Source organism: Sceloporus occidentalis, unplaced genomic scaffold (genome assembly GCF_023333645.1).
Source record: "Sceloporus occidentalis isolate IW3139 unplaced genomic scaffold, rSceOcc1.0.p SCAF_21, whole genome shotgun sequence".
NCBI lineage: Eukaryota > Metazoa > Chordata > Lepidosauria > Squamata > Phrynosomatidae > Sceloporus > Sceloporus occidentalis.
In genome coordinates, this window is record NW_028317001.1 from 8828944 (window position 1) to 8853341 (window position 24398).

At 44.7% G+C, this 24398-nt stretch overlaps 1 protein-coding gene across 1 annotated transcript in view; it reads right to left on the minus strand.

The window, feature by feature from the left end:
- Positions 1–510: 510 nt before the first annotated feature.
- LOC149301551 (uncharacterized) overlaps positions 511–24398 on the minus strand; it is a 133162-nt gene continuing 109274 nt past the window's right edge. Inside the window, exon 6 of the mRNA XM_089484008.1 lies at positions 511–2209. Within this exon, the coding sequence (XP_089340134.1) occupies positions 1605–2209 (605 nt within the window). The 3' untranslated portion in view covers positions 511–1604. The remainder of the gene's footprint in view (positions 2210–24398) is intronic.

Consider the following 24398-nt stretch of genomic DNA (forward strand, 5'->3'; position numbering starts at 1 on the left):
CACGTCCTCAGTACTCACAGATTCAAATTAACCCAGTATGATCTTATTCACTGAGTTCCTGGACACCTCACCTATAGCCTCTATAATAATGTCGGCCTCTGGAAGAAGGGAAGGAGTATGCTCTTCCTTCCTTCCTTCCTTCTGGAATGGAGCCCAAGCTGCGGAGCTGTACTCAGCAGAGAAATGCTGGGAAGACTCTGCTTTGTACATATAGCTCTTTCTCTCTCGGTGTGTGTGTGTTTGCCTCAGTTCTTATGGCTGGGAATGGAGCTGAGGGCTGAGGAGAGAAGAAAGTGTCAATTTTGTGCAAATGCAGAACTTCTGTGCATCAAAGAGTCCAGTGTGTTGAAATAGCAAAGAACTTTATTCAGAACACATAGAAGGAATTCAGTGATTAAGCCAGAACTGCCCACTCCAAGCCAAACTATACATTAAAAACCCAAAACCTAAAACACCACCCTCTTCCCAACCTAGCCCCCACCTCCAATTCCTACAGTCTATGCCCCACAGGTAACAAGACCCCCTTTGCCACCCCCAGAAACTAACCCCCTTTCTGTTAATATCATTCCCATATGTAGTGAGGTGGATATAGGTGAGGAAAGAGCTAGAAGGGCTAATGAGGACCAGGTGGAGAGAGAAGGAGAGGGAGGAAGGGAGGAGGGGCCAGAGGCGGAGCAAGAAGGAGGGCAGGAGGTGGAGCAAGAGACAGCCCCAGAGGGGATAAGAGGAGAGGGGCAGAGAAGCGCGGGGAGAGGGGTGCGACGCGGAAGAGGGGACCGGGAAGTGGCGGCCGCGAGAGGGACAGAGATAGTAAAAAAAAGCCCCCAACGGCACGGGGCCGTGGCCATTCTGCAAAGGCGTTCCGGTGGTCGAGGACGAGGACCACATGAGGAGGTAGTATTGCGAAATCCCCAGGAAGAGGGGGACTTTACTAGCCAAGACTCAGAAGGGTGGAAGCAAACCCCTAAGGGAAGCCTGGAAGGAGAGTGGTGGGACTACAAGGGAGAAAAGTGGGAAGCAGGACCAGTTCCGCAGGAGCGAGAGAAGGCTGAGTTGGAACCTTTGGAGAAACATTCAGGGGGAAGACGAACCCGTCTTGGAGAAGGCAAACCCAGCTCCTAAGAGAGACTCCAGCCCTAAAGAAATCTATCTTAAGATAGTCAAGGGCTTGAGACTGTGACTTTGGGTGGTTGAGAGTCTGTTGTGGTGAAGGGAGATTATATTAAAATTTCTGTTATAACTGCAAGAGTAGTGTAAGTTTGTTGCACACGCGGCCTTCTGTGTGTTCAGAACACGTGTTTCTTCCAGACATGCAACCAGCCCCGCCCACACCATAACTATTTGAGCCAGCTGCAACAAATCCCACCCCTCTATTTCACTAACTTATACTACAATCTCCAGTCAAATTTATAAACTATGATCTATACTATCAGCAATGAAAACCTAAACTTAACAAAATATAACTTTAAAACATAAACAGACTTATCCACAGACAAACCACAGACATATGGATAGACAACCTTACAAACAAAATCATAAGGGCCTTTTCACTGCTGGATTGAAAATATATTTTCTATATTAATTCTTGAAAAAATAAAGTTAGTTCACTTCTGGGATTTGTGTGGCTTCTCTACTGTGTGGCCTCTCTGATGTATCTCTAGGTATGACTTGGATGAAAAACATTTCCCACAATGCTGGCATTTGAATGGCTTCTCTCCTGTGTGGACTCTCTGATGTGTCACTAGGTTTGACTTCTGAGCAAAACACTGTCCACAATGCTGGCATTTGTAGGGCTTCTCTCCTGTGTGGACTCTCTGATGTGTCACTAGGTTTGACTTTGAAGAAAAACATTTCTCACAATGCTGGCATTTGTATGGCTTCTCTCCTGTGTGGACTCTGTGATGTCTCACTAGGTGTGCCTTTGAAGAAAAACATTTCCCACAATACTGGCATTTGTAGGGCTTTGCTCCTGTGTGGACTCTCTGATGTGTCACAAGGATTGATTTACTAGAAAAACATTTCCTACAGCGCTGGCATCTGTATGGCTTCTCTCCTGTGTGGACTCTCTGATGTCTGACTAGGTCTGACTTTGAAGAAAAACATTTCAGACAATGCTGGCATTTGTCTGGTTTCTCTCCTGTGTGGACTCTCTGATGCTTGGCAAGGACTGACTTGTAGGCAAATCTTTTTCCACAATGCTGACATTTATGTGACTTCTTTCTTGTGTGGACTCTCTCATGACTGACAAGTTCTTCTGTAAACAAGGACAATGACAGACAAGACTGAATCTCAGTGTTAAGAGAGGAAGGTGTTACCCCAAGATTTAGCCATACGTTCTCCCTATTTCAGGTTCAATTAATAAAGTTGGTGTGAGTGACCCGAGCATGACACTGTTCTGGATGCCCCCAAATCCATATAACGATTGTATCCTTACTCATAGGAGCTAGCAAAGAAGAGATTGTAGGGGAACTGCCATGAGGAAATCAGTGGAAGCAGATAATCAGGCAGTTGAAAAATATTCCATTAAATATGTGTAAAAATACTTTGATTGAAAAGTGGCATCATTTCCTGTGAGACTGCCATTGAGTGTTGAGTCAGAGCACATGGCATGATGCAAGCTAAGTGCAGAGGATGCTTCATGCTGTGTGGCACTAGGAGATGACTCACAACCAATACAGTATACAGCTAAAAAGGCCAATGTCAATCTAGGTTGCATCAATACGAGTAAAGTTTCTAGATCAAGGGATGTAATAGTGCTACTCTATTCTGCTTTAGTCAGAATAATCCTGTGTCCAGTTCAGGGCCCCACAATTTAAAAAGGATGTTGTCAAGTTGGAACATGCCCAGAGGAAGGCAGCCAACGTGGTGAAGGATCTTGAAACCATTAAGCCCTTTGAGGAGTGACAGTAAGAGCTCTTTGACAGTGCAACTCCCTTAGTTTCGTGGAGTCCTCTTCCTTGGAGGTCTTTACACAGAGGCTGGATGGTGTTTCGAAATGTATTCCTGCATGGCAGAAGTGGGTTGAACTGGATGGCCCTTGTGGTCTATTCCAACTCTATGATTCTATAATGCTAGTGGAATCATAGCACCATGATAATTTAGCACAAAAGGGACCTCAGTCTTCATAGAAAGGAGAATGGATTACGGTTCCTTACCCACAGAGGCCACATTCCGATAATTCTCCATCATCACATAACTGTACATCAGTCTCTGTTTCTTCGTCAACAGTTTCCATTCCTCCTCAGTGAAATATACTGCCACATCCGCAAAGGTCACCTGCAACAGAAAACAGCCTTCATCCAGAGAGTGACTAAGGAAAAGGGGAGGAAATCGCATGGTTCATCCCAAATATTATTTCATCACTTCAGAAATCAGTGCAGGAAATAAACTTTAAATTATGTTAGCAAGCAAAAACCTGCTGCCTTTCAAATCCAGTTTGTCTCGAATCCTTTCAATATAATATACTTAGGGAGCTGGACATGTTTAGCCTGGAGAAGACAAGGTTAAGAGGTGATATGATAGCCCTGTTTAAATATATGAAGGGATGTCATATTGAGGAGGGAGCAAGCTTGTTTTCTGCTGCTCCAGAGAATAGGACCTGGAGCAATGGATGCAAGCTCCAGGAAAAGAGATTCCACTTGAACATTAGGAGGAACATCCTGACAGTAAGGACTGTTCAACAGTGGAACACACTCCTTCCTCACAATGCAGTGGCATCTCCTTCCTTGGAGTTCTTTAAGAAGAGGCTGGATGGCCATCTGTCAGGGATGCTTTGATTGAGAGTTCCTGCATGGCAGAATGGGGTTGGACTGGATGGCCCTTGTGGTCTCTTCCAACTCTATGATTCTAATATCATAAACAATATAATTTAGGCCATGGCTGGGATACTGATGATGGATTAGGATACTCACTATCCCAACACATACAGAACATTTAGCCACCAAAGACTTATAGTGCATTTAGACATTTCTTGCCACATTTGAGAGGCAAACGTCATTTTTAATAATAGTTTTGGGGAGCACGCTGGGATTGAGGGCCACTGGGGTTACCCCATATTTAGATCCAGAGATGTTCCCCCATATCCTCCAACATTGCACAGATGGGAAAAGCAAGACACATGTGGAAAAGCAATCCAGAAGGCGGTGAGGATGGCCAAGGTTGTTTATGAGGAAGGGCACACAAATGGGGAAGGGCACAGCAGTTTGCTTTTGCTTCAGCCTCCTGGGAAGGGCAATATCCTGCCTCCTTCTTTCCTGTCCTCTCCCCACTTTTGAACTGGTGGGGTGCAAACTCAATGGCACTCAGGAATTGAAGTGAGCTGAGAGGGGGAAAGTGGGAGGATGAGAGAGCAACCGGGACATTTTTTAAAGCCACTGAAAAAGTGGGGTGACAGAGGGTTAACCAGGACTGTCTCTGCCATATTGGGAGAATACGTTCTCCGCTTGCTTTCATGAACTGGCCCAACAGGGACACAGATGAAAATTAATAGTCAAGAACTTCAACTCACCAAAGAATTCTTGTACCTCCGCAGCCTCTTTCTTTTGGAGCCCATCTCCCTCCACTTGGCCTCTCTGTCGGCCATCAGGTGGGCAGGGGGTCCTGGTGGTCTTGCACTTGGGTCACTTCCAGCAAGAAAGGCCTCAAAGCCGTGTAGAAGGAAGCAGAGATGAAGTTCCTGAGAAAAGGGACCAGGGTTAGGATTGACTTGGCAAGAAACCCTGCAGCACTCAAAGACACAGAGAACAGCATCCTGCTGGTGAGATACGCAGGTGACATATGCCTCCTTTGGGCCAACGCAGAGGTGGGCATCCCCTTCCTCCCTCTGCTCCAACCAAAGCGTCCTGGACCTAGCATAGATTCACTGCAGCTCCCCTACACAACAGTTACTCCATGCCCTATTAGAATGGTGAATGATGAGGGGATGGGGAATTGGAGAGGGCCCTGGCTATGTCCCTGTAGCTAGATGTGAAATGACTGCATCATAAATAAATCATCTGCTGAAACGTCCAGAGGTCCCCAGTGCTTACCCCCAGCACCATCCCCTTTCCAAAGAAGGCTGCATCCGCACTATAGAAATAAGGCACATTGACACCGCTTTAACCGCTCAGTGCTATGGAATCCTGCGCTTTTACCTTTGGGATACTTAGCCTTCTCTGCCGCAATGAACTACAAATCCCAGGATTCCACAGGACGGAGCCAGGAGAGTTAAAGTGGTTTCGAACCGGATTATTTCTGTAGAGCAAATACAGCTTAAATCGGTTGTAAAAGGATAGAAGCACCCAAGTCTTGTTTTTACTCTCCAAATAATGGTTTCCTTTTAAAAAATAAGTAGTTTGTTTTAGTCTGTAATCCTTATTTTTGTTGTTCTTGTTTGTTTCTATTTTTATTTGGTCATTTGAGACGGCTTCCTTCTTGAGTGAAAATCTCTTAATAAGAAACTGGAGAGACTTTTAAAACCTCCCAAAGGAGCTACTTTCGGCCTTTTGGGGAGGAGAAGCCTCCTCTTAGAAGCCAAAGCCCAATGTTTGTGAAGAAGAAGAATAAGGCTTGTGTTAAAACTATCCTCCCATTTCTGATCCCTTTTAAAACCCATCTTCCCCAGAAACAGCAGAGTTGTGTAATAAGAAAACCCTCTCAGAAAAGAGACACAAAAGACACACAAAGAGACACACTTCCTTCCTTTTGGCCCAAGGAGCCTGGCCTCCTTCTCTCTCTGGAGCCTCAGGAGAGAAAGAGAGGCCTCTGTTCAACTGAGGCCTCAGAGAAGGTTCTGGAACATTATTCCCCACAGTCACAAGCAGTACAAAATGGCTGCCAGAACACAAAATGGTCGCCTCTGCCTCAGCGCTTGGCAATTGGCAGTTTGAGGCCTTCAGGGACCCCAAAATGGAGGATGAAAGGGCCCCCAAATCGGAAGGGACCCCAAATAGGATTTCCAAACCTTAACAGCAGCTAAAATCTTTGCTGATACTATAATACAGAGACTGACTGAGATACTAGAACATGGCCACATAGCCTGAAAAACCCACAAAAAACTATCACTGAGATACTGTTTATAAATATTTTTATGTCTTTATAAATAAATAAAATTTAATAATAAGAATAATAATAAGAAGAAGAAGAAGTAACAACCAGGAGCTAGTTCTCCCTGTGGCTTTTCCCCCCAGGAGCCCCTTCTCCCTCTCCTTCTTCCCCTGAAGAATCCTCATCAGAGGCCTCTCTGCTCCTCCTCCTCCTCAGGCCCTTCCTCTGTGCCTTCCTCCTCCTCCTAGGACTGCAATCCTGGCCCCACTTTCTGGGAGTTAAGTCCCAGTGATTTCTGGTTCAAAACATACTGCAGTATACTGCATACTGATGATGCTGATGATGCTGATGATGAAGAGTCTCTTCCTTTAAAAGCACAAAGCCTTGTGGAAGCTCAAAGGCTAACAGAGGTCCAAATCACACGGAAGAAATAACCCTCTTTCAGATAGCTTTAACTGCCTTGCTCAGTGCTAGGGAATCCTGGGGATTGTAGCTTATTCTGGCACCTCAGCTCTCTGACAGAGAAGGCTAAATGTCTCACAAAACTACAGTTCCCAGAATTCCCTAGCATTTAGCCAGGGCAGTTAAAGCAGTCTCAAACTGGAATATTTATGCAGTGCATTTTGGATCTCTGTTGGTCTTTGAGTTTTCACAAGGTTCTGTGGTTTTGGGAACAAGAATAATAATAATAATAATAATAATAATAATAATAATTATTTTTATTTGTATCCCGCTTTTCCTCCAGATCAAAGCGGTTCACAACATAAAAGCTACATGTCACAAAGCAATACAATACATCAACAGTGACATCAGCGATCTCATACAATTAAACAAAAATCCTCTCTCCCTCTCAAGATGGTGGTCGGAAGGAGGGCTCTTTTCTTCTTCCAGGCGAGGCCTGGAATTATCATAATTGTTGTTGATGACGGTAATAATAATAATAATAATATTCCATTCCCCCTCATAAAGGGACACAACTGAAATTACAAGTTTAAGAAAATTGAATTATAACACACAAAAGTATACATTAAAATAGAAGTAAAAAGAATTAAACTAATTCAGCTCCCCCTCTGGAAAGTGGGAGAGACCTGGAAGGGACATGAAATGGGAAGAGAGGAAAGGGGGGGGGATGCTGAGGGGGGGTGTCTCTCATGTCCTGGGGTTTGTACTCATTGCTCCGTCTCCCAGTCTCCTCCGTTGGGAGGAAGGGAGCATGTGGAATTCTGGGAAAGGCTGGCAGTTGGCTTGGAGCCTGAATAGGGTTCTAGAAGGCTGGTGGCTTTGACTGTTGGCTGCTTAGGAAGAAAAGCTCATCTGGATTTCCCTGGCAGTGAAGGAAAGATGGGTGCCTCAATGAGGAGCTCTCAAATTTAGTTCCTATGTGATAATGATGAATGAGAGTAAAAGGCCCCCAGGTTGGAGTCAATGATGGGGGGCTGGAAGCCCTCCTCCTCCCTCTGAAAGAGGCCTCAAGGCTCCTCTGGCTGCCAGGCCTCCTCTCCTCTCTTTTCTGTGGGGCCATGATATTTTGGAGGGGAATCCCAAAGGGAGTCTGTGACCAAGGAACCTCAGAGTATGATCAAGATTGCAAGGTTCTTCCTGAGGAAGGAGAGGCAAACTAGGAGAGGCTGCAGCTGTTTGCTTTTGCCTGAGCCTCTGGGAAGGGCCCCTCTTCTCCTTTCTCCTCAGTTGTCTTCTTGGAGGGCAGACTGCCTTTACGCTTTGGACTCAGTTTGCAGCAATGGCAATGAGCTATAGAGAAGGGAGAAATGGCAGGAGGAGAAAGAAGAAACCAGCTGAGAAGGTGGGAGGGCAGAGGATGAATCAGGGGGAATGTCCCTTCCAAACTGGGAGAGTTGGAGGGCATGCAGAAGGAGCTGGGCCTGGAAATGGAGGAGGAGAAGGGGGCTTGCAAAATGACCTCCATGGATGAGAAAGTTTGACCTAGTCCATGAAATGTAATGGCCCAGTGAAATGGTGTCCATAATATAGGAGCCAGTGTGGCATATTGGTTTGAGCATAGCTGAACTATGTCTCTGGAGATCAGATTTGGAATCCCAGCTCCGCCATGGAAAACCATTGGGTGACCTTGGGCAAGTCACACTCTCTCAGCCTCAGGGAAAGGCAATAGGAAAGCTATTCTGAAGATATTTGCCAAGGAAACCCTGTGATAGGTCTGCCTTAGGGTCACCATAAATTCAAAATGACTTGGAGACACACAATAATAACAACAACAAAAGCAACGTCTATTATGTAAAATGGCAAAACCAAGAATTGCTCTTGGAATTTACATTATTTTTCTATATTTTCAAGCCTTGAATGCTTCAATCCACAGATAAAGAAATATGTAGAAACAGAGGGCTATCATCATCATCATCATCATCATCATGAAAAAGTAGAGGGTCTTCTTTATCAAATTTGTACCAGGAGGGCGACTAAAATGGTGAAGCGTCTGGAAACCAAGACCTTTGGCTTAACAAGTCTACAGGCCTCTTCCCCCACAAAAAACTCTAATGCACCCCTGAAAGGAGCTCCTCCTTCTCACTTCTTCTTTTTGTGGAGAGCCCCTTCTCCCCCCCCCCCAATGCCCCTCTCTCTTATCCTCACAACCACAATCACAACAACAACCCTGTGAGGTTGTTCTGCCAGGCAATAGAGACCAGTCCCTCCATGGTCTCCTTCTGGGTCAGAGGAAGGGGATGGAGGGAAGGCCTTGGCAGCCATTGCTTGGTGTGTGTGTGTGTGGGGGGGAAGGCAATTGCCTTCATGCCATAGACCAATACCTCCCCCAAAAGAGAGTATTCTTTGAAGCCTTTATTCCTTCCCCCCATGGCCACCTTTCCCTCCTCCTTCTAGGCCTGCCCCCCACAATCACCTTTCCTCTCCTGGCAATGGAAAATGGGGGCTCTAAGACTTTTCCTGTCCCCCTTTGAGAAGCAGCTCCCCTACACAACAGATACTCCATGCCTTCTTAGAGTGGTGGGGGATTAGGGGATGGGGAATTGGAGAGGACCCTGGTTATGTCCCTATACAGTGGTACCCCGGGTTACGAAATTAATTCGTTCCGCCGCCGCTTTCGTAACCCGGAAACTTTCGCTAGCCGAAATGCCCATAGGCGCTAATAGCGAAAGCCGCTTTTTGGTGCGAAATAGCGCCGAAAAGCACCAAAAGTTTTTTCGTAACCCGAAAAAACTTTCGTAACGCGGAACAGTTTTTTTAAATATTTTTTTTTCGTAACCCGGAAATTTCGTAAGGCGGCGCATTCGTATCCCGGGGTACCACTGTAGCTGGATGTGAAATGAGTGCATCATAAATGAATACATAAACAAATAATCTGCAGAAACCTCCAGACGTCCCCAGTGCTTTTCCTCATCATCGGCCCATTTCCCAAGAAGGTGTCATCCACACAACAGAAATAAGGCACTTTGACACCACTTTAACCGCTCAGTGCTATGGAATCCTGGGATTTTACCTTTGGACACTTAGCCTTCTCTGCCAGAGAGCTCTCATGCCACAACAAACTACAAATCCTAGGATTCCATAGGAAGGAGTCAGAAGAGTTAACACACTTTAGAACTGGATTATTTCTGTAGTGCAGATACAGCCTGAGTCGGTTGTAAAAGGGTAGAAGCACCAAAGTTGATTTTTTATCCTGTTAAAAATGGTTTTGCTTTTTAAAAATATAAGCAGTTTGTTTTTCTGCCTAATCATTATTCTTGTTGTTGTGTTTGTTTGTTTGTTTGTATGTTTATTTGTTTCATTCTTGGTAATATGAATTATTCTGGTCTGTCTCCTTCCTTCTTGCCTGAAAATCTATTAATTAGGAAACTGGGGAGACTTTTAAAACCTCCCAAAGGAGCCACTCTTGGCCTTTTTTGGGGGACAAGCCTCCTCTTAGAAGCCAAAGCCCAATGTTTGTGAAGAAGAAGAATAAGGCTTGTATTAAAAGCATCCTCCCCATTTCTGGTCACTTTTACAACCCATGTTCCCCAGAAGGAGCAGAGCTGTGTAATAAGAAAACCCTCTCAGAAAAGACACAGAAAAGAGACACAAAGGGACATACTTCCTTCCTTTTGGCCCAAGGAGCCTGGCCTCCTTCTGACTCTGGAGCCTCAGGAGAGAAAGAGAAGCCTCTGTTGAACTGAAGCCTCAGAGAAGGTTCCGGAACATTATTCCCAACAGTCACAAGCAAAACAAAATGGCCACCAGAACACAAAATGGAATTCTGGGAAATGTAGTTTTCTGAGACATTGAGCCTTCTCTGTCAGAGGCCTCTGGGGCCACAATAAACTCCAATTCCCAGGATTCCCTAGCACTGAGCCAGGGAAGTTAAAGTGCTCTCAAACTGGACTATTGCTGCCGTGTGTTTTGGACCTTTCTTGGCCGCAAATTGTCCATAGCCTGCAATGCATCTCCTAATTCTGTTGGCAGTCCCTCCCTCCCAACACTTTCTCATTTTCCCCCAAAACCAGCACAAAGCTGGCAGAGGGAAAGAGGTTTTAAAGCAGCATTTAAACATGCAATATTTGTTATTAAAAGACTAAACGTCCCAAATGCTATTATCAGTGTTGTAGCTACTATTACAGAAAGAGATAGAGTGCAAACTCCTCAAGTAGCTTTATTTTCTGGAGTGAGATGGGCTTTTCCAACTGACTCACTGTGATGATCTCCGGTGGTCCAAGCAGCCAAACTGTGGCCCTGTATAATAATAATAATGACAATAATAATAATAATAATAGTTTTATACCCCTCTCTTCAGGCAAAAGGCCATCAGAGTGTCTTACAAATTGTTAATTAGACATTTAGACATTATGGCTCTTAGCCCAGCAGACTCTTAACTTCCTTAAATCTGTCTGCCTCCACACAGTGAATTATAAAAGGGTTTCCCTTAACCTTCACTGGGACCAGTTAAGGAACCTTATTTCTCCTTCTTTACTGATCTTCCCAAGCATCAACCGAGGCAAAACACGTGTAAAAGGAGCTTCGAGTAGTAGATACTCCAAGGAGATAGTTACTATAGATAATAAAATATAACTAAAATATAAGTCATACAAGATATTAAGAATCTTTCAGGTACGATATTTGTAAGTATATAATATTCAATTCATACAAGCTATTAAAGAAATAAATAAACCCAAGAATCCAATTCTGAGACTAACTTCCAAGATCCGCTCTTTAACTCTCTCTCTCTCGATCTCCAACCGACACAATTCCCCCAACTGTCTCTTGGTCTCTCAGGCCTTATATCTCCTTTTCACGGAAGCTTCCAGAAGAACCTTCATCTTGCTCTCTGATTGGTCAAGAGAGCCTTCTGTAGCAGTGATGTCATTCTGTGTGGGATGTGGGAGGGACTGGGATTCCAGCCAATGGCAGCCCTCAGAGTGTCCTCAGGAGGACTTCTTCTGTTCCTAAAAGATCATTGAACCCGTGCCTTTGAGACAGGGTTGGTCCACCATTTTGATGCAGTGAAGGCAGTTGGTTTGGAGCCATGATGAAAGGAAGCCATTCCTAATGGCTGAATATGTGGTATTCCTATTTCTATTCCCAGGGAAGGGAAGAGGGCCCTGGAGTGTTCTCTGCCTTGGATCCAAAAAGAACTTGCCCTCCAGACAGACTAGAAATCAAATGCATAAACAATAAAACTTGCATGATTGGGAGAGACTGCCCTAGACTTATATCAGTTTAGTAAAGCAGATTGTCAGGACCTACATGAAAACTTTTCATGTGCTAAAAATGTCTCCCATCACACAAGAAATCTAGATCACCAGATTGTAGCCTTTTCTTTTCCCTCTCACCCCATTTTTGAAGATCCAGAGAGTTAAGGAAAAGAGAGGGGAGGATATTCCAATATGTCCCACTCTATTGATATTCTGAATCATAAACTGCCTCTACTTCCCCTAAGTGAAGTGGGGGGTATTCAGTTATTTCAATGGGAGGGGCCTCTGAGATCCCTGGGGCCCAATGTGGCTGCCCACCCCTGTCTTGGAGATGCCTTCAGGCTTTCAAGCCTCCTCCCTTGAGCCCTAGCCTCACCAAAACTGGAGTCTAATTCCAAGCCCCCTTCTCCAGCCTTTCCTATGGATTCATTTATTTATGCATTACCCTACCTTTCTCATGAAATGGGACTGAAAGTGTCTCTTTCCTGCCCCATACTATCTCAGTGTGTCTAAGAGAGAGAATGGCAGAGAAGAGATGCTGAAGGTGAAATGCTTTAGCAGTGCAGATGGAGAAGAGAGCAGATGGGGAAGTTGGAAAGAGGAGGGAGAAATGGAAGGGGATCAGGGATCTGGAAGCCAGGGAAGGAGGGAAGGAGCAGAGCAAAGATGTCTGGCTCTGTTTGGACAGAACTCAGCTTGGGACTCTGGAAAAGTGCATAATAGAGGCGCCTCAAGTATTGTGAGGCAGCTGCGAACCTAAAAAACGTTAACAACCGCTGCAACTAAACTTGTGTGACCCAGGTCAAGTTGTTGTTTTCAGACATTTTAAGGGGTTCCATTGCAGCCATTATGACTGATATCTATGAAGGGACACCCAAACTCCTTTATCTCTCATATTTGTTTTCCTAGTTGAGCTTGCTTAGCTCCATTGTAGATTGTGAGGCCTCTCCTCTCTTAATGCTGAACTAAGCCTTGTCTGTCTTTGGCCTTCTTTCTAGAAGAATTTGAGACTCATGAGAGAATGGAGACTGGGGAGAAACCATACAAATGTCCGCAGTGTGGAAAATGCTTTGCTCAGAAGACGCACCTTGTGGTGCATAAGAGAGTCCACACAGGAGAGAAGCCATAGATATGCCAGCAGAGTGGAAAATACCTTGCAGACAAATCAAACCTCATGGTTCATCACAGAGTCCACACAAGAGAGAAAACATACAAATGCCAGGAGTGTGGCAAGTGTTTTCATTCAGGTACCAACCTCACACATCACCATAGCATTCATATAGGAAAGAAGCCATAGAAATGTAAGACTGTGTTAAACAATTTTCTCAGAATTCACACTTTTAGAGGCCTCAAAATCAACACTAGAGAGAAAGTGTACCAATGTTAATGGTTGGAAATACATTTTTGGAAAACAAACCTTCATACATTTTGTTGTATTTTGTAAAGTACTCTTATGATCTTTATTTATGCTACTTCTGCTACAAGGTTTTTGGTTTGAAAGCACCTTGCCTTTACAGGAACATTCAATAAACCTTTGCATTATTTGGAGCATTCTCATTCTTCATTGCATATCTAGGATCTGTGAAGGACAGCATTAATTATGGAAGCATCAGCATTAGTGTTAATGAAGTGCTGCTAGAATTCAACTGTTTGCAACCATAAAAGGGGATGCTGAAGATGCATTTCTGTCTCCTTTCTAGCCCTTCATTGAAACACAAAACGTTTGCTAACTCTCAAGTCAAATCCTGATTTCCCGTCTTTTCCCCAGGACTTTTTATCTCCCTGTTGTTGTTTTTAAAACTGAGTAGTTTTCTTATATGTGTTATTTTATTTTTGATTTGCTGGTCTTTGATTGTAATAAAGTTATTGATTGATTATTTCTGTTCTTCTCCTGTAATGTGTGTGTTTTCTTGCTCTTTTTACATGGGACAGTAGGGATGCATATATCAGGGCCTGGCATTGAGCTTCCAGTTTTCAGGGATAATCTTCAGGAAGAAGATGAGGGAGCCTCTTCTCCATTTTGAAGGAAGCCCAACTCCAGACAAAAAAAAAGGGTCCTGTGCAAATATCTATTTCAGCTGCTAGAGGAGTAGCTTATTATAATTTGCAAGGCTTGATTCATTGGTTGCTTCAACTTACAAAGATTGTAAGGTCTATGGATTTGCTCAGTTTCCTGCTTTCTCCTAGTTGTGGTGGTACAAGGGCTCACCTCTCTACTCTGCAACCACCATCTGGCTAGAAACAAGGAGGGAAAATTGAATGTGCTTTATCATGTCTCCCGAAGTAAGTGAGGAAGAATAGTTCTCTCATTTCCCCTTGATCTGGGAACAGACCTTTAAAATTTCTCTCTTCATTTCCACACAGGAAAGTATATTGAGTAGATTTGAATGACAAGCTGAGAGCGACTGTGGTTAGTAATTTATGTGTTAGGCTGAATGAGATCTCTAGAGGCCCTGCCCCAGGTCCTAGTTTTTAGTCCACAAACCTCAGGACCTGAATTCAAAACCCTATAAGAGAGATGGAGGGACACCAGAAAGTAGGCAACCAAAGTCCTATACATATTACCCAAATGCAGCCGTTTGCTGCCATGTTATCGGCTGTGGATCCACCCTAGAGAAACCTGGGAATGGGGTGCTTAGAACTGGATGCTTGGTAGAGAGCCCCAGTGCAGTCCTTCATGAGTTGCTATATAATTCCAGGTACTTCATGAAATAAGAAATCCCAGGATTCTGTGGGACAGAGTCCTTTAAGTTTCATGGTGTCAAAGTGCTAGGTTTGGGCAATGGAGATACAACCCAGGTGCCAAAAAATGACCCCTAGCAATTCTGGACAGACTCATTCAGTCTCTGTCTCTATTGGTGGAGGGCTATTTACACCAAGAAACCCATGGATCATCAAGGGATCTCCAGTTTATTTAGTTTATTTATATACAGAAATCTTTTGTCCCAATATGGGACTCAGGGTGGCTAACAGCAAATTTAATACAGTACAAATTCAAAACAATGCAAAGGGATTAAAATCATAACTATATTTTTAAAAAAAGTAAACCATTTATACAATTACACCTTGAAAATAGTAAATTGTATCAAAAACCATATACAAACCTTGACCTCTGAACTGCACAGTACTTCAAACCTTATCTCTCATTTTGCTTAGGATCCAGCCGTTGAGGCATCAGCATTTCCAGAAAGGAGAGAAAGTGGAAGTGCGAAATACTTTTTGTTTGGAGGGAGAGTCTTTCCAGATTCTGTCCTGTAAAACTATTAGAGCCTCTTTGATGCTGTCTTTGATTCAGAACATATGATTATAAGGCATCTTGCACTTCTATCTCCATCCAATATACCTTTGCATTCTTTGAAGCATTCTGTTTTCTTGGCTGCCCATCCCAAGAGTATGAAACATAGCACCAGTCATGTGGATTCAGTCTTTTTCTTAATGGGGATACAGAGCCACAGAATCCCCACTCCTGACATAACATTCGGCCCAGTTCATTCAAGATATTTGACGTACTTAATGTTAGAGCCAGACTGGGAGGTTTGGGGAGTCCCTGTCCCTCCAAAAGTAACTTTCCCAAGAGCGGTCTATGTCTCCCTTCCAAAGACCAGCAGTGGATGGAGAAGGAGGCCTTGGGAAGCAGAGGAGAGCTTGGCTTGACCCCCAAGGACTTTCCCTTGAAGGTTTCCATCGCTCTAGGAAATGGTGGAGCCTGGGAGGGAGACTGAGGACTAGGGCATGCTGGGAAAAGCTTCAGGGGCAGCTTATGGGAGCAAATGTGGGACTTTGCTTTCTCCCCCCGATTACTTTCCTGCTCTCTTTTGACAGGCTTGAAGACAACACAAGGTATGCTCAATGGTGGAAAAGACTGCAAACGCCATCTTCCCTGTACGTTCCATGCTCACCTCCATGGCACCTTAGGAGTAAGCAAGTCTCCACTGAGGGCAGCAGAGTGAAAAAACAAAATCCAAAATGGGGAGTGGTCTTTGAGATCCTGATGGTCCTCTGAGAGGAAAATGCCAGCCCCTGAAAACAATCCTGGCCAGCTTTCAGGAAAGGGCCCTCAAGGTTTGGCCCAAACGGCTCTCAGCCCCTCACAGACTGTCCCTTCCCTGAGCCTTGCTCTCCTGGAGGCTCAGAGGAGATTCTGGGGGGCCTGGGCACCTCCTCTTCTTAGGGACCCTAAGCCTCAAGTTCAGCTGACAAACGGCCATTTGCCCATGAGGAGCCCCCCGTTCCCTGCTCTGTCCTGGCACATGCCTTAGGAAACCTGTTCCATGGGAATTTGGGAGCTCCTAATCTTAGTGGAAATGTGAACCTCTGGAACTCTCTTATTCTTTAAAGCCAGGAAACAAGGTATAGTTGTGAATCTCTTCCAAGGACAAGAGGGGTTGTTGTTGTTGTTGTTGTTGTTGTTATAACAGGGCTCCAGTCAATGGAGGTCTTCTTCAGGCAGTAAAGGGAGGTTTATGCAAATGCAGAATGACATCACTGCTACGGAAGGCTCTCTTGACCAATCAGAGAGCAAGATAAAGGTTCTTCTGGAAGCTTCCGTGAGAAGGAGATATAAGGCCTGAGAGACCAAGAGACAGTTGGGGGAATTGTGTTGGTTGGAGATCGAGAGAGAGAGAGTTAAGAGCAGATCTTGGAAGTTAGTCTCAGAATTGGACCCTTAGCTTTATTTATTTTAATAGCTTGTATGAACTGAACATTATATACTTACAAATATTGTTCCTGCAAGATTCTTAATATCTTGTATGACTTATATTTCAGTTATATTTTGTTATTTATAGTAAATATCTCCTTGGAGTATCTACTACTCGACGCTCCTTTTACACGTGTTTTGGCTCGGTTGATGCTTGGGAAGATCAGTAAAGAAGTAGAAATAAGGTTCCTTAACTGGTCCCAGTGAAGGTTAAGGGAAGTCCTTTTATAATTCACTGGGTGGAGGCAGCGTGATTTAAGGAAGTTAAGGGTCTGCTGAGCTAAGAGCCATAATGTCTAAATGTCTAATTAACAATTTGTAATCCACTCTGATAGCTTTTTGGCTGAAGAGAGGGGTATATTATTATTATTATTATTATTATTATTATTATTATTATTATTACAGAACTGCAGTTTGGCTGCTTGGACCACCGGAGATCATCACAGTGAGTCATTTGGAAAAGCCCATTTCACTCCAGAAAATAAAGGTACTTGAGGAGTTTGCACTCTACGTCTTTCTGTAATAATAGCTACAAAACTGATAATAGCATTTGGGACATTTAGTCTTTTAAAAACAAATATGGCAGATTTAAATGCTGCTTTAAAACCTCTTTCCATCTGCCAGCTTTGCGCTGGTTTTGGGGGGAAATGAGAAAGTGTTGGGAGGGAGGGACTGCCAACAGAATCAGGAGATGCATTGCAGGCTATGGACAGTTTGCAGCCAAGAAAGGTCCAAAACACACGGCAGCAAGAGTCCATTTTGAGAGCGCTTTAACTGCCCTGGCCCAGTGCCAGGGAATCCTGGGAACTGGAGTTTGTTGTGGCACCAGAGTCCTCTGACAGAGAAGGCTCAATGTCTCACAAAACTACATTTCCCAGAATTCCTTAGCACTGAGCCAGGGCAGTTAAAGCAATCTCAGATTGGATTATTGCTGCAGTGTGTTTTGGACTTAGGTGACCCTTGGCAAGTCACAGTCTCTCAGCCTCAATGGCACTGGAGACACCTCTCTGAAGAAACCTGCCAAGGAAACCCCATGATAAGGTTGCCTTAGGGTTGCTGTAAGTTGAAAACTACTTGAAGACAGAAATGAAGAACAGAAGAAAGTCTGCAGTTGTTTCACAGCTTGTACATGGGAATGGGAGGCAGTGTGGTGCAGTGGTTTGAGTGTTGGGTTACAACTCTGGAAGCCAGAGTCCAGTGCCCCACTCCTCCATGAAACCAGCTGGGTCCCTTGGGCAAGAAGTCACACTCTTTCAGCCTCAGGGAAGGCAATGGCAAACCTCCTCTGAACAAGTCTTGCCAAGAAAACCCCAGGAGAGGCTCCCCAGAAGTCGACAATGAATTCGGGGCACTCCACAAAAAACAACAAAGCCTCAAGAAAGAGACAGTGTGGTTTAGTGGATGGAGCATTGGACTGTGAACCTGGAGCCCAGGGTTCGAATTCCCTCTTGGCCACGGAAACCCACTGAGTGACCTTAGGCAGGTCACACTCTCTCTGCATCAGAGGGAGGCACTTGCAAAACCACTTCTGAACAAATCTTGCCAAGAAAAACCTGCAACAGGCTTTCCTTAGGGTTGCAATAAGTCAGAAACAACTTGGAGGCACACAACGACAACAAGAGCAGTAACACCATTAACACAAGGCAGCTAGGTAGAAAGAAAGAAAGAAAGAAAGAAAGAAAGAAAGAAAGAAAGAAAGAAAACGTGGGAGTTGTAGTCCTTGGTTCAGAGGGATTGGTGGGGCCTTAGTGCAGGGCAGTACCCTCCTCTCTCTGGCCATGTGGATGCTGGGAGATCCAGTCCAGGAAATACACTTTAAGTCCCATTGGCAAGAGAAAAGGCTACTACTGCCGTTCAGATCCAGTTTACCCCAAATCCTTTATGAGGCCAGAAACCCCTTTGTTAGGAAGCGAACACTGAATATCTCAGGAAGGCCCTATAAGTCCCAAGGCCCCCTCCCTCCAGGACCTCCTTCCACTCTTCCCCTCAGTCTCTCTCTCTCCCCTGAAGGCCTCAAATGTTAACTGCCAAGTGCTTAGGCGGAAGCAGCCATTTTGTGTTTCAGCTGCCATTTTGTGTTCTGGCTGACATTTTGTGCTGCTTGTGACTGTGGGGAATAATGTTCCGGAACCTTCTCTAAGCCTCAGTTGAACAGAGGCCTCTCTTCCTCTCCTGAGGCTCCAGAGTCAGAAGGAGGCCAGGCTCCTTGGGCCAAAAGGAAGGAAGTGTGTCCCTTTGTGTGTCTTTTGTGTCTCTTTTCTGAGAGAGTTTTCTTATTACAAAGCTCTGCTCCTTCTGGGGAACATGGGTTTTAAAAGGGATCAGAAATGGGGAGGATAGTTTTAATACAAGCCTTATTATTATTCTTCACAAACATTGGGCCTCTATTCTCCAGTGTTGCTACAAGTGGGATCAGGCTAAAACTGGCCATTCACTGACACAGGTCCTACCATAGAATTGTGGAAGCAATCCCATATGGCCATTCCATGCCTAGTGAGAGTGTTGGGTGTGAGGTATTGAAGAAGCATGCAGCTGTGTTTATGTAGTGAGAAGCAAAATGAAGGCATCTTCCTCTGAGGGTCACTAGGGAGGTCAGGAGGTTTCAACAAATGATGCAACCATTTCACATCTAGGTATGGGGACATAACCAGGGCCCTCTCCAATTCCCCATCCCCTAATCCCCCACCACTCCAAGAAGGCATGGAGTATCTCTTCTGTAGGGGAGCTGCAGTGAATCTATGCTAGGTCTGGGAAGCTTTGTTTGGTGCAGAAGAAGGAAGGGGATGCCCACCTCTGCATCGGCCCAAAGGAGGCATATGTCACCTGCGTATGTCACCAGAAGGATGATGTTCTTTGTGTCTTTGGGTGCTGCAGTGTTTCTTGCCAAGCCAATCCTAATCCTGGTCCCTTCTCTCAGGAACTTCATCTCGGCCTCCTTTGACACGGCTTTGGGCCTCTCTTTCTGGAATTGACCAAGTGCAGGGCCACAAGGACCCCCTGCCCACCTGATGGCCGACACAGAGGCCAAGCTGAGGGAGTTGTGCTTGAAGAGAAAGAGGCTGCCGAAGTACAACAGCTCTTTGGTGAGACACTATCCTAATAGCTTCATCTGTGTCACTTCTGGGCCAATTTATGAAAGGAAGCAAATAAAATACTTTCGGAGTTTGGCAGAGACAGTCCTGGTTAATCCTCTGTCACCTCATTATTTCAGGGGCTTTTAAAAATGTTCTGGTTGCTCTCTCCTCCTCCCACTTCCCCCTTCTCAGCTCACTTCAGTTCCTGAGTGCAATGGAGTCTGCACCCCATCATCTCAAAAGTGGGGAGAGGAGAGGAAAGAAGGAGACAGGATATGGCCCTTCCCAGGAGGCTGAAGCAAAAGCAAACTGCTGTGCCCTTCCTAGCTTGTGTGTTCTTCCTCAGAAACAACTTTGGCCATCTTTACTGCCTTCTGGGTTGCTTGTCCACATGTGTCTTGCTTTTCCCATCTATGAAATGTTTGGGGCTATGGAAGAACATCTCTGCATCTAAATATGGGGTGGGCCCAGTGGCCTTCAAGCCCTGAGTGCTCCCCAGAAGCGTTATTAAAAATGACGTTTGCCCTAGAAATGTGGCAAGAAATGTCTAAATGCACCATAATTCTTTGGTGGTTAAATGTACTGTAAGTGTTGGGATAGTCAGTATCCTAATCCATCATCAATATCCCAGGCATGGCCTAAATTATATTATGTATTATATTGAAAAGATTCTAGACAAACTGGATCTCAAAGGCAGTAGCTTTTTTCTTGCTGCCAGAATTTAAAGTTTATTTCCTGGACTGAATTCTAAAGTGATCAAATAATATTTGGATGCACCATGTGCTTTCCTCCCCTTTTGCTTAGTCATTCTCTGGATGAGGGCTATTTTCTGTTGCAGGTAACCTTTGCGGATGTGGCAGTATATTTCACTGAGGAGGAATGGAAACTGCTGACGAAGAAGCAGAGACTTATGTACAAGGATGTGATGATGGAGAATTACGAGAATGTGGCCTCTGTGGGTAAGGAAGCTGAATTCATTGCCTTTCCTATGAAGACTGAGGTCCCTTTCATACTACATTATCATGGCACTATGATTCCACTTTAGAATCATAGAATCATAGAGTTGGAATAGACCACAAGGACCATCTGGTTCAAGCCGTTGCCATGCAGGAAACACATTGAAAGAATACCCTGTAGATGGCAAGCCAGCCTTTGTTTAAAGTCCTTCAAAGACCTTTAAAACCCTTCAAAGAAGGAATAATAGTAATAACCAGAATGAGACACTAATATGCTCTGAGGGAGTATATTCCACTGTTGAATAGCTCTTACTGTCAGGAAGTTCTTCCTAATGTTTAGGCTGAACGTCTTTTCCTGTGCCTTGCTTCCATTGTTCTGTCCTTTTTGAATTGTGGTGTCTAGAACTGGACACAGTATTCCAGGTGGGCTCTGACCAAAGCAGAATAGAGTGGCACTATTACTTCCCTTGTTCTAGACACTATACTTCTATTGATGCAGCCAAAAACTGTATTGGCCTTTGTACCTGCCGCATCACACTGTTGACTCATGTTTATTATTATTTATTATTATACTTTATTATTATTATTATGTTCAACTTGTGGTCTACTTGGACTCCTATATCCCTTTCACATGTAGTTTCATTCAGCCAGGAGTCACCCATCCTATATCTGTGCATTTATTTTTCCGGGCTGATTACAGTACCTTACATTTCCCTATGTTGAAATTCATTTTTTTAGCTTTGGCCCAGCTTTGTCTATTCAGGTCATACTGAAGTTTGATCCATTCCTCAGAGGTATTAGCTACTCCTCCTAATTTGGTGTCATTTGGCCTCAGAGGGAGCGATCAGGCGGACTCAGCAACATCAGGGACTGCCTGAAGGAAGAGGCCCCTCCCTCCTCAACTGTCATCTTGGCCTCAGAGGGAGCGATCAGGCGGACCCAGCAACATCAGGGACTGCCTGAAGGAAGAGGCCCCTCCCCCCTCAACTGTCATCTTGGCCTCAGAGGGAGCGATCAGGCGGACCCAGCAACATCAGGGACTGCCTGAAGGAAGAGGCCCCTCCCTCCTCAACTGTCATCTTGGCCTCAGAGGGAGCGATCAGGCGGACCCAGCAACATCAGGGACTGCCTGAAGGAAGAGGCCCCTCCCTCCTCAACTGTCATCTTGGCCTCAGAGGGAGCGATCAGGCGGACCCAGCAACATCAGGGACTGCCTGAAGGAAGAGGCCCCTCCCTCCTCAACTGTCATCTTGGCCTCAGAGGGAGCGATCAGGCGGACCCAGCAACATCAGGGACTGCCTGAAGGAAGAGGCCCCTCCCTCCTCAACTGTCATCTTGGCCTCAGAGGGAGCGATCAGGCGGACCCAGCAACATCAGGGACTGCCTGAAGGAAGAGGCCCCTCCCTCCTCAATTGTCATCTTAGCCTCAGAGGGAGCGATCAGGCGGACCCAGCAACATCAGGGACTGCCTGAAGGAAGAGGCCCCTCCCTCCTCAACTGTCATCTTGGCCTCAGAGGGAGCGATCAGGCAGACCCAGCAACATCAGGGACTGCCTGAAGGACGAGACTTCTCCCTCCTTTAATTGTCACCTTGTATATGTATTGTATTCAATTTTTACTGTACACCGCTATGATCATTGCGGAATAGCGGTCTATAAATAAAACTTATTATTATTATTATTATTATTATTATTATTTGCAAATTTGATAAGTATACCCTCAATTCTGTCATCCAGGTCATTGATAAAAATTTTGAATAGCACTGGGCCCAGGACAGAACCCTGTGGGACCCCACTGGTCACTTCTCTCCAGGATGAAAAGGAGCCATCATTGGGTTCAGCCAGTCAACCAGTTACAAATCCATGTAACTGAGTGTTCAAAAAGGTTTAAATCACTTTAGAATGTTTCTGGTGGGGGGGGGGGGAATGGTCTGAAACCAAATTGAATGCAATGGGTCCTTGGTGCAAATATCTCAGACAAAAATCATTAGCACATAGAATCTCGAGTCCTTCTTGGCTCTGAATTTCGATTGTGTTCAAAATCCAGTGTACGCTACAATCTGAGGGTGACACTTTGAGATGCAGCTCAGCAATAATATAGCAGAGTACAGAAGTAAATAGCCAGATATATAGATATTGGCAATGCACTGACCACTTTTCACACTTAAAAATAAGTCACAAACACAGTTGATTTCATCTAAATCCTTTGAGGTTCTCTATCTTGAGTTGCAAAATAATACAAATATTTGCAAGCTCTCCTCTCTGAATTCCATCATCTTCAACATCCCTTGTACACACAACTCCTATCCTATCCACACCAATCCGCATGAGAGCTGCATACTGTATTGGTTGTGAGTCCTCTCCTGGTGCCAAACAGCATGAAGGGACCTCTGCAGTTAGCTTGCATCATGCCTTGGGCTCTGACTCAGGACTCTATGGCAGTCTCACAGGATATTCTGCCACCTGTCAATCCAAGTATTTTTGCACATGTTTAATTGAATATTTTTTTCAACAGTCCTTTGTCTGAATATCTCCTTCTAGTGATTCCCCTAAGGTAGACCCCCTCCAATCTCTTCTTTGTTAACTCTTATAAGTAAATATACAATCGTTCCATGGATTTAGGGCCATAAACAGCAGGATCATGCGACAGTTACTCACAGAAACTTTCTTAATTTTATCTCTAATAAGGAGGGATGAATGAGGGCTAAACCATGGGGTAATACCCTCCTCTCTTAACTCTGATTTTCAGTCTCATCTGTGCTTGTCTTTCTTTACAGAAGAACACTTGAGTCATGAGAGAGTCCACAGAGGAAAGAAGTCACATAAATGCCAGCATTGTGGGAAACATTTTGCTTACAAGTCCATCCTTGTCATACATCAGAGAGTCCACACAGGAGAGAAGCCATACAGATGCCAGCATTGTGGAAAATGTTTTTCTTCGAAGTCAGTCCAAGTGATCCATCAGAGAGTCCACACAGGAGAGAAGCCATACAAATGCCAGCCTTGTGGGAAATGTTTTTCTCAGAAGTCAGTCCTAGTGACACATCAGAGAGTCCACACAGGAGAGAAGCCATACAAATGCCAGCCTTGTGGGAAATGTTTTTCTCAGAAGTCAGACCTAGTGACACATCAGAGAGTCCACACAGGAGAGAAGCCATACAAATGCCAGCATTGTGGGAAATGTTTTTCTCAGAAGTCACACCTAGTGACACATCAGAGAGTCCACACAGGAGAGAAGACATACAAATGCCAGCATTGTGGGAAATGTTTTTATTCAAAGTCACACCTAGTGACACATCAGAGAGTCCACACAGGAGAGAAGCCATACAAATGCCAGCATTGTGGGAAATGTTTTTCTCAGAAGTCACACCTAGTGACACATCAGAGAGTCCACACAGGAGAGAAGCCATACAAATGCCAGCATTGTGGGAAATGTTTTTCTCAGAAGTCACACCTAGTGACACATCAGAGAGGCCACACAGGAGAGAAGCCACACAAATGCCAGCATTGTGGGAAATGTTTTGCTCAGAAGTCAGACCTAGTAAAACATCAGAGAGTCCACAGAGGGGAGAAGCCACACAAAACCCAGTAATGAACGAATGTTATTTTTGTCATTAAGGAATACAAAAAAGATATGTTCAATCCAGTGGTGCTAAGAATAGTCCCTTGTGATTTTGCTTGTAAGGTTTGTCTATCTATATGTCTATGTTTTAAGGTTGTATTTTGTTAAGTTTGGGTTTTTATTGGTAATAGTATATGTAGATAATTACTTTGGCTTGTAAATTGTGGGTTGTGGTATAGTTTAGGTAGCTGGGGGGGGGGGCTGGGATTTGTTATATATGAGTTATGGGAATGATAGCTTTTGGAATTTGTGGCATGTTGGCTGAAGAAAGTTGGAGGTAGGTATTCAAAGAAAGGGCTGGTTTGTGGGAAATGCGAAGGGGCCTTGTTACCTGTGGGGCATAGACTGTGGGAACTGGAGGTGGGGG